The sequence below is a fragment of the Onychostruthus taczanowskii genome, unplaced genomic scaffold (assembly GCF_017590055.1).
Source record: "Onychostruthus taczanowskii isolate IOZ18803 unplaced genomic scaffold, ASM1759005v1 scaffold175, whole genome shotgun sequence".
Classification (NCBI taxonomy): Eukaryota; Metazoa; Chordata; class Aves; order Passeriformes; family Passeridae; genus Onychostruthus; species Onychostruthus taczanowskii.
Genome location: NW_024498962.1, coordinates 27,486 through 37,649, shown reverse-complemented (window position 1 = coordinate 37,649; position 10,164 = coordinate 27,486). Strand labels below are relative to the sequence as shown.

The 10,164-nt window shown below is 40.1% G+C and overlaps 1 protein-coding gene across 1 annotated transcript; it reads left to right on the top strand.

Moving 5' to 3' along the window:
* Positions 1-863: 863 nt before the first annotated feature.
* TMED7 (transmembrane p24 trafficking protein 7) lies at positions 864-8,504 on the top strand. Its single transcript, XM_041400221.1, has 3 exons — positions 864-1,177; positions 3,502-3,747; positions 5,653-8,504. Exons 1-3 carry the CDS (start codon positions 1,010-1,012, stop codon positions 5,887-5,889), a joined length of 651 nt encoding a protein of 216 aa, XP_041256155.1. The 5' UTR covers positions 864-1,009; the 3' UTR covers positions 5,890-8,504.
* Positions 8,505-10,164: the final 1,660 nt, after the last annotated feature.

Sequence of the window (10,164 nt, the reverse complement as noted above, 5' to 3'; positions counted from 1 at the left end):
GTGACCAGACCCACTATATTACAAGCTCATGCTCCTGCCCGGAAAGTTTGACATGAGTTTTCCTTTTCCTACTCTGATTTGCCACAGAACTTAATATAATAAGAATGGAGTATAATTTGGTTTGTTTTAATTTGTAAAAATAACGGAGTAAGGCTGAGAATGTTGGAGCTAGAAGGGAAACTGTGTGCAGACCTCATAGCAACATAGCAGTATATGAAGGAGGACTACAGGGAAGCTGGAGAGGAACTCTTCATCAGGATCTGTAGTGATAGAACGAGAAATAATGGGTACTAACTGAAAGAAGGGAAACCTAGCTCAGACATAAGGAAAAAATTCTTTACAGTGAGGGTAGTGAGGCACTAGAACAGTACCCGAGGAGGTTGGGCATACTCCAAACCTGGCAGTGTTCAAGGCCAGACGGCTCTGAACAACCTGATCTAGTGGGAAGTGTCCCTGCCTACGGCAGGTGCGTTAGGACTCACTGAGACTTCCAACTTTTAACATTCTACGACTCCGTGACTGACTGGAGTAGAACTCAAAAGTCGACACTTTTGCAATCAGAGTGAGCACTTTAATCGACGTTTTATACCTCTGTTTATTCATTCACCTCTTATTCACTCTCTGCAAGGAACGTTCAAGGATCTGCACGGCAGAACTCTCCAAACTCCTCGGAGGGCATCGAGGTCGCTCTTTGCCTGCGCTGGGCCACAGGAGATCGCCATTTCCAGCTCTAGGGCTTAGACGACCTCTCACAAACTTAATCTGCGGGCAACACCAAGAGCATACCCCAACTCGCTATCCGCGACACGAGGCGAGGCCGCGTCCGCCGCTTCCCCGCCCCTTCCCGCCGGGCACACGTCCCGGAAGCGCTCCGGGAAGGCGCGGGCGCTTCCGGGTGCCGCCGCTCGTCCCCTCGGCCACGCCGCGTCCCGCCCGCAGCCTCGCAGCCCCGCAGCCGCGGCCGCCCCGAGCCCCTCCGCCCCCTCCTCACGTCTCTCCGCGCCGGGCGATGCCGCCGCGGGGCTCCCGGGGGCCGCTGCCGCCCTTGCTGCTGGTGTGGGCGCTGGCGGCCTGCGCGGCGCGGGCCTCCGAGATCACGTTCGAGCTGCCCGACAACGCCAAGCAGTGCTTCTACGAGGAGATCGCCCAGGGCACCAAGTGCACCCTGGAGTTCCAGGTACCCCGGCGGTAGGAGTCGCCCCGACCGAGGCGCCGCGCTGGGCCGCGGCTCCGAGCCCTAGGCCCAGGCCCCTGCCGGGGGCTCTCCATTGGCTTCCTTCCTGTAGGGAATATTTAGGAGCAGCGCCCGGCGAGGGAGCAGGGGCTGGGTCCAATAAAAGGTTTCCAGCTTGACTAAGGAAAACTGCGGGAGTGGCTGGGAGGCTTCCGTGTAGTGCAGGGCTGAGGGGTCACAGAGTTGGCCCTGAAAAGTGGCAGTGTCCGTGAGCTGGGGGCTGCGATGTAGTGCTCCACCTGAACAGCACAGGGATTACCTAAAGCACACCTGACCAACAGGTCGGTGTGCCGCAGACGTAGTTTCCTTGTGGTTTGTGAAACACAGGATGAGCACAGTACATCTTAAGAGCTAATATTTCGTATTTCAGAGTACAGTTGAGGTTTGGCTTACATACTAAACAGTGAAAGGGTGATAGGAGAAGGATGTGGTACAGCATCACTGTTTTGGTACCTCGAGTGTATCAGCAGGGCTGGAACTTTTCAGTCTGTGACTTCAGTAGATGAACTCACCAATAGTACAGTAGCGGGATGAGAGAAAACTCATGCCCAATGACAAAAATCACAGTTACCTTTGGGGGCTTTTGAAAGGATTGTGTAATTTTTATGAGCTGACTTTTTTTTGCTGAAGTCCTGTGCGTTCTAATTTCTCAGTTGCTGTCCCATCTCAAGTATATTTGGGGAATGTTCCTGCCACATATCAATCCTTGTTACTCTGTCCTGTGTGGTCTAGGTCCTGGATATCTTTTTCTCTACCCAAATATTTCTTGTCCGTGACTGTTTCTTCCATACAGTCTTTTCTGTGCAGTACTTTACCCTGCAGTTTTGAAGTGGGTATCACTGGACAGATAAGCATACAGTTGCCACTTTTATTGGTGGCCAGGACAGGATTAGCACTGCTAAAAGAAAAGTCTGGATTTGACCAGCCACTGGCAGCTTGAAGCACTGTGTGAATGTCCTTTGGCAGTATGTCTCAAGGGTTGAAAGAAGCGCACAAGCAAGTTCCATGGCAAGGAATCCTGGGGGAACTTTAAAGTTCTGGCCAGTCTTTACTATCTCTATGTAAACCGGTGTTTCCAGGGCGCCTACACAACTGAATGAAAGTGACTTCCATGTAATTGGTAAAAACCACACTCCTCTCAAATTGTAGATTGTATTTCAAAAATTAAGAGCTGTGTTATTGCTTGCCATCTGGATACTTTTAAAACTTTGCCTTTATGGAGGAGCTGCTGCTCCAGTCTGTTGTTATTTCACTTGTACCACTAATGTAATAATTTTAATAACCTGGTACTTCTGTAAATTGATGAGCATGTAAACATTGCCATGTGGACTGAAGTGCAGATACAGAGATACTAAAATATTTCAGTGATTTCTGCACACATATGAAACAAGTCTCTTCCTCCTTCAGCATGCTTTAACTTAAAAGTAAAAAATTTGCAACGAGGATAAAATTTAAAACTGCTGTGGTAAGAGTCATCAGAATACCAAGTTTGAATACCTAAACTCCCAGTCAGTCTTTCTGGAGAATCCAGGTAGTAATACACTGTAGAACAACAGTAATCAAAGACTAAAAAACTGCCTTGGAACAATTGTGAAGTTTTGAATCAGTTGCAAGCATTGTCTGGATGTGCTGGTTTTTGGTAGAACTCCTGTGTCTCACTTCAGAAGGGAGGCTGCAGGTTCCCCAGAGCTTGCTCTGTTGACAGCAGCCGGACAGGAAAATGGACAGATTGAAGCCAGACAGACTGAAATTCCTGTTCTACTGGTCAAACACCATTCCTGCAGCCTAATGTAGCTGATACATAATAAGGCAGTTGCACTTTCCTGGCCATACAGGAAGGAAGTGTCTTGCTGCATGTTAGCAGTCTCAGCTGGATGAATCAATTCCACCGAGGACTTGAGTGTACAGCAAATGTCAGACTCATTACTGTCATGTCTTTGCTGTCCCATGGTGTGTTATCTACTGTAGCCTTTGCTGTTGTACAGTTAGTAATAAAAAAGTAACCAAAATTGTTCTCCTGAGGGTTTGAAAATGCAGTTGACATTGCAAATGCTGAACATAAAGCATGTTTAATTATTTTCTGTGTGTCATTCGTAGGAAAATAATATTGTAGACTTGCTTTGAAAGATTCTCAGATGAATACATTATATTTTAAAATTCCTGTCAAGGCAAAAAGCTTTGCAGTTCCACCTGCCAGACCATACTTCTTAGAAGAAATATGTAAGTGTCCATTTTTTAAAAAACAGTTTCTTGGTTTTTGTTTCCAGGTGATCACTGGAGGTCATTATGACGTTGATTGTCGTTTGGAAGATCCCGATGGCATTGTACTGTACAAAGAGATGAAGAAACAATACGATAGCTTCACATTTACTGCATCCAGGAATGGAACATACAAGTTCTGCTTCAGTAATGAGTTCTCTACTTTCACACACAAAACTGTGTACTTCGATTTCCAGGTTGGAGAAGATCCACCATTGTTTCCTAGTGAGAACAGAGTAACTGCACTTACCCAGGTAAAACGCTGTTGTGTTTGACAAAAGTTGTTAGGTGAAGGCAATTTTTCTTGAAGTTCATCTGCTTTAGTTATCTACCTCACTTTTGAAAACGAGTGAATTGAAGCTTTTAAAATACTCTGAATTGCAACAAATGGGCTTTCTTTGTAAAGATAAGTTTTGTAGAACACAAAACAGAGCTGAGAAGGAATCACCAAATGTTTAAGAGGAAATTAGGACAGAAACTTAAGGCCACTTAAGTTGTTTGGGATTTTGTTATTTGGGTGGTTTCTCGTTTTTTTTTTTTTTTTTCATTTTTTTCCATTTGGTTGGTGGGATCTTTCTGAAGTTTCTAAGGGAATGTCCTTTTAATGACACAGTATTGTATCTCCTGACATGTAGATTTCACTAAATAGATATTGATGGAATAGGGTTTAAAAAATTATCAAGTTCTGGAGAAACTCTCAGAATTATTTCTATATTTAAAAGAGTAGAGTCTTTTTTTTAGGAGGACAACTCATGTAACTGCTATTTTTAAACTGGGGAAGGAAATTCTAGCAAATCAATAAAGTCAGCTGTATTTATCTGTCTTCTAGCTGTCTGGGCTTTATAAGTCTACAAAGTGTCAGAGCATTATTGTTAGTGTATTTTCAGGATTTTACAGTTCTGTACCACCTGTACATAATCTAAATACCTTAAAACTTTCTTTGGAACATTTAATTATTTGCTGCAGTGCTTTTATTTTGTGTTCAAGTTCTTGATACTGTGTCTCCTAGTTTCTTTTATTTGCTTCTTTGGAAGGAGGAGGTTCTTTTTGCAGTTCTGGTCAGGCTTGTGGCATGACCAAATTTGGGCAGCCTTTCATGGGAACAGTTAAAAGTAAATTCATAAAACCAGAGTGACCTTGTGTTTAAATCCCTTGTGCAGATCAGAATGTTTCTACAATTTACCAATAGCAAAACTTAGTTTGGAAAAACTCATTCTGAAGTTTATCAAGAAGATTATCTTGGACTTGTTCAGACACATGTCTTGAAAGTCATCAAAATGTGGTTAGACACTGATATAAGGAACTTAGAGCAGCCCTAGAAGGGCATTAAACATTTCCTTTATAATAATATGTGCCGTTTGATCTTCAGGAAATATTGATTTTAAGCCATTAAAGAGAAACCTAAATTGTGAGTAGAAAATAAGTCTTTTGAAGATCTAATGACTATCTCTTAGTGATCAAAACACAGTGAGGAGTACTTTTATTCACAGCAAATAAACTGAAACTGCAATAAGTTTATATAATAAATTATCAAGGACTTGGAAAAGCAGTAATTCTTTTTGCTTTTTTTTAAATGAAAAATCATTAAATTGGCCAAGTTGGTAAGTATTTTTGTATGAGTAAGGTATTGAGTGTTCAGGAGCAATGAAAGATAACAATTGTCCCTTCTCTAACCAGTTTTTGTATACATGACTAAGAGAATGGTCCCTTGACAACACAGAATAGACATTGTACAACTTGAGTGAGAATTAATCAATGAAGAATGTCATATTTGTGAAGACTGAAGCATGTAATATATGCTGTGTGTATCTTAATATTATAAACAGCTGCTTGTTTTCCTGTGGAATTAACAGCTGGAGGATCAGTGACATTTCTATGAGGGTCATTTTGAATCCAAGTATGAATCTGGAATTTGTTAATTCTCAGAGCTCATTGCTTTTTATTAGTTCTGTGGTTTTATCTGCTTTTGTATTTAACAGCGTCACATTTTCCTGTTTCATCAGTATAAGTTACATTTTACTGTATTTACACTTTTTCTATCTGACATTGGTCTGAGTTAATTCTTAGCTTTCAAAATTACATGACTCCTCATTTTAAATATCTTAGCACAAAATCACTAGAAGGCTTCTTTATTCCATATTGTGTGTTTGTTTCTCCAGATGGAGTCTGCGTGCGTTTCAATTCACGAAGCTTTGAAGTCTGTCATCGACTATCAGACTCACTTCCGCCTGAGGGAAGCGCAGGGCCGCAGCAGAGCAGAGGATTTAAACACAAGGGTGGCCTACTGGTCAATAGGGGAAGCAATCATCCTTCTTGTTGTTAGTATTGGGCAGGTATTTCTCCTTAAAAGCTTCTTCTCGGATAAGAGAACCACGACAACGCGTGTTGGATCGTAACCAGTAGTGGCAGTGCTTCAGGTGTGTTACTCGTTAAGATTAGCGGTTCTCCAATTTAACTGTAGGTACAGAGGTCTGAATATATGCAACATTCAAATGTGTATACTCCTCATCTCTTAAAAATCACAAAACAGACCCAAAAAGTTATGAAAGTGACACAAAATTTGAAATATTTTTAAGGGTCCTTTGGAACTTCAGTATTTTAATTCCTGTATTAAAATATCTGGCAGTGTCTAGTCTCTCTTTATTTCTACTGATACTAATCCAAACCAAGTTTGATTTATACCAGTACAATTAGTCATCTGCAGTGTAACACTTTAAAATAACACAACAGTCTAGTGTCTAATACAAGAGATTATATATATAAAAATCTCATTTCATTTTAATTTTCAGGCTGAATATCTTGGATTATAAAAAAGAAAACGTGATTAACTGTAGTGCACTGTTTTGAGTTGCTATTTTAAAAAAATGGAATCATACCCCTTGCTTTTTTGTAAAATCATTGAAAGCTTGGCACTACATTGTGGTACACATTCTTTATCAGCCTGGAAAGTCTTCACAGTTTGCTGAATTTTTATACTTCATTATGATTGCTTAAACATACATTCTTCTGTATTAAAATAAATACATTTTCTCTTTTGCAATGTTTGTTTTACTGAAGAAATTGTAATCTGAGACTACTCAGGAAATCCACTTCTGCATACAAAAAAAAAAAATCCAAATTTCCAGGTTTATATAAAAAGCATGTAGTAGAATAGGGAGTCTCCTAACTTTGTCATTGAACCTGTGCAGCACAGCACCAGCACTGGATGAGGTTATATTATGTGTTAGGCACGTACAAAGCTTTTTACTAAATTGTTTTCCTAGTAAGAGGGCAATTTGATATTGATACTGCATTGCACAAGTGCTGTAAATACTCCTCTCTGTGGTGCGCTGAGACATGACAGCCTTGCGCATCTTAATTGCCTCTCTATTTTGTTAGTGGTGAGGAAATGTTTTAAATATTTCATGTTATCTTTTTGGTAGTTATTAGAGTTACATTGTTTTCACTGCTCATGTCTTCAGTAGCTTATGTACTGTAAAATTCTCTTTTATTTGGTTGTTGAAGGTAGTAAATGTATGTACATGCCCATAGTTTGAATTGAGCTGGTCATAGTAAGGCTAAACTCCTTCAAATGGCTCTGAGGAAAAAAAAAAAAAAAGTAGGCTGACCAATTCTTTAATGCATACAAAATAAACTAAAGTGAAAAATTTGTCAGGTATTACTAGCTACATCAAAAGATGCTTCTTACACAAGTTCTTGGCAAGCAGAGAAAGAGTACTACACCCTTATTAATTGCCTATAGTATTTCTAGCAAAAATTTGAAATTACTTGTTTGTGACACTTGAGCAGTGTGAGGAATTGATCTAAGATGACTTGATTTTAAAATCATGTCATGGTTGAAAAAAATCAAAGTGCCCCTACTCTGTTGTGAACTAATTGACTGTTCTTTTGGAAACGGAATGAAAACATCAGACAGCTCAAAGACTATTTAGAAGGTCATGGAGGTATTAAATTTCCTTAAGTAAAATTCAGGATGTAAAGTTCTGTTGTCCTGTACTGAATTTTGAATTCTGCAGTCGCATTTTGGGATGCAGGTTCCCCAGAAATAGTTAGACCCACTAATACAAGAAAACAAAAGTCTGCTTTTGTCTTGCAATACAAATCTGTGCCTGCACACAACATTCTTGATTGTACCTCTATGCTTTCTTCTTGTGCTTCAGCAACTGATGTCTTTTTGTGCTGCGCTGCACACAGTAGTAAAGCAAGTGGTACCCTTCAGGTGCAAGTGTCAAATGAAACATTACTTACTTTTGCTGGTGTTCATTATTTCTGGAGTTTGAATATTAGTTATGTGGCTTTAATCACAACAAAGGCATTTGGTTGAAAGCTTGAATTGTGTTGGGATTTTTTTCTACTGAGTTTTTCTGTGTGCTGGCAAAAGTGGTAAATAGTGCTATGAAACTGATGATGATCAGCTATTGCATACATGTCTCTTTATTATTTCATGATTGTTTGAATGTGTGACGTGGACTGTTCCATTCAATGTTACTCCCACAGCAGAGGTTTAGTGGACTTGACTTTTCCATTAAAGTTAGGTGTCTGAACCAGTGCTCTGGCATCCTGCTGCATAATACGCAGCAACAGCTTAAAAATGCCTTTATTTTTGTGTTGTTAAAAACATGGCACAAACACACGTTTAAACATAGCTGTATATAGTTTTTAACTGACTGAATAGGATATAATAAAACACACATGCTAACACGCAGTGGGTGAAGAAGTGCATTGCGACCTTTGGTTAAAGCTGCACCTTTTTAATATGTGAGCAGTTTGGTTAATGGTGTGATACGCAAGAAAACACCCTGCGTTAAAGGGGATATAACTGTGTTTTTAATTGCTAAATGCTCTGGGTTTCAGCTATGCGTTGGATGTTTTATGTTTACAAGACTTCTTTTTGTGTCCTGAAATGTCGGTTCTTTAGTTTGAGGGCATGGGGGGGAAAAATTTAGTTTGAATAAGACAAAAAGCAGACCCTGTGAATATTGTATGGGAAAATAAAAAATTAATATATGAATGTGGTCTGATTGTTTTGTTTGCATATGGGATTGGGGAACATTATTCTTCAAAAAAAATCTTTGAATCATAATTTGAATAGCTTCTGTTTTAATGTACTACAGTTAATCTACCCCGACACTTGATCATTACTTCAGCCATGCTTAGCAAGGTAGCATGGTTACTGGCTCATTGCTCAGGACATCTGTAATGCAGGCAGTCACAGTCATAAATCTCTTCATGTTGGAGTAGAATTCAAAGTATTTAATTGCAGATGCCAGGAATTATTTGGGACCCACTGCATGTTTTCACATTAATTCTGTAGATACAAAGTTATGGAGGGAGCTGGAAAGGTGCCTTCAATTAGTGTTGTCCAATTACGAAATATGAACTTCAAATAAATAGTGACTTAATGTGTGATTTGAGGTACTTTCTATTGTGTTGCATAGGTTTAAAGAATAGATATGGTAGGCATCGTTGTTCTGTGTGGACACCTTCCAGAATTACTCTTCTTGCTCAGTCAGTTGCTAGATATTAAAAAAAATGTCAAGGCTGTTTATACAACAGTTGGATTAAGAAAAGCTTTTGTCTAGAGGTATGGGTAAGTTTTCTTTCAGTGATGTGTTACTGTTATGGCCAAGTAGTTGCTTTTTAAGGTGCACGGCACCCAGGATTTTGAAGTAACTTTAGTTGTGGTCTAAAGTGCTTTTCTGCTGAAAGATGATAATCATACAAAAAAAAAAAATTAGACAAAGTGAAAAGATGAGTCAGTGGATCGAATGACATATGTGATGATGATGAAGGCTTTTATCAAGGAGGGAGGAGAAATGTGCTCTGGACCCCCGTAGATTTAAACAATTCCTGAACTACCAGGCTACCAGAGGGCACAAGTGCAGCAGTGATACCACAACCACCTCCTTCAGGGGTGAGATGAAACCAAGAGTTTAACACAGGACCTAAATGAGATGGATGAAAAGTCTTTCACATTCTTCCCTTGACTTACAGAATCAAGTTCCAGAAAAGCAAGGTTATGCTGTGTGCACACTGAAGGTGCTACTGATTTCTGTCAAGTGTGAGACATGAAGGAAAGTGATGACTCAGCTTAGTTTAGTAAAAACTCCTGACAGTAACAGCTCTCAAAAAGTTCATTATTTGTATTAAAAAGTCCCTTTTGCACTCCACAGGGCAAGATGTTATGTAAGGTGGTTTTACTTTTCAACACTTCTAAGCAGATTGATATGACTCATGCCTTCTCCCCACCTACTCACAGGAGCCAGTGTACACGTGTGAGTGGCCTGGTCAGCATTTATTGTGTGCAACACATTTTTAAGCAAATGGACTGCCTTGTGTGTCCATGTTTTATGTTTTTTATTACAGGCTGTTTTGTTGGTGAATTAACAGGAAAGGGAGTGGCATGGGTTATGCTGTAGTTTTGTTGCCAGCCTCCTGTGTCAGGATGGAAGGTCCTTAAATGAGTCATCTGAACTGTAGTTTTACCAGAGTGCAGAAATGATTCCTAACAGGAACACTAGGTTCCTTAATTTCACTGTTGATCATTATGTTTTTGGTTATCAGTAGAGGCCGTTGAACAGAACTTCCTTCTTTTCGTGATCTGAATCTCATCGTGAGACACCGTCCGGTTTGGAATACAGCACATGAGAGGCAGTAGAGCAGGATGCCAT

Bases quoted from the DNA above. Each gene is read 5' to 3' on its own strand.
- TMED7 (XM_041400221.1), top strand. From the start codon at position 1,010: ATGCCGCCGCGGGGCTCCCGGGGGCCGCTGCCGCCCTTGCTGCTGGTG. The intron at 1,178-3,501 runs GTACCCCGGCGG...TTTTGTTTCCAG, and splicing joins AGTGCACCCTGGAGTTCCAG to GTGATCACTGGAGGTCATTA. The intron at 3,748-5,652 runs GTAAAACGCTGT...TTGTTTCTCCAG, and splicing joins GAGTAACTGCACTTACCCAG to ATGGAGTCTGCGTGCGTTTC.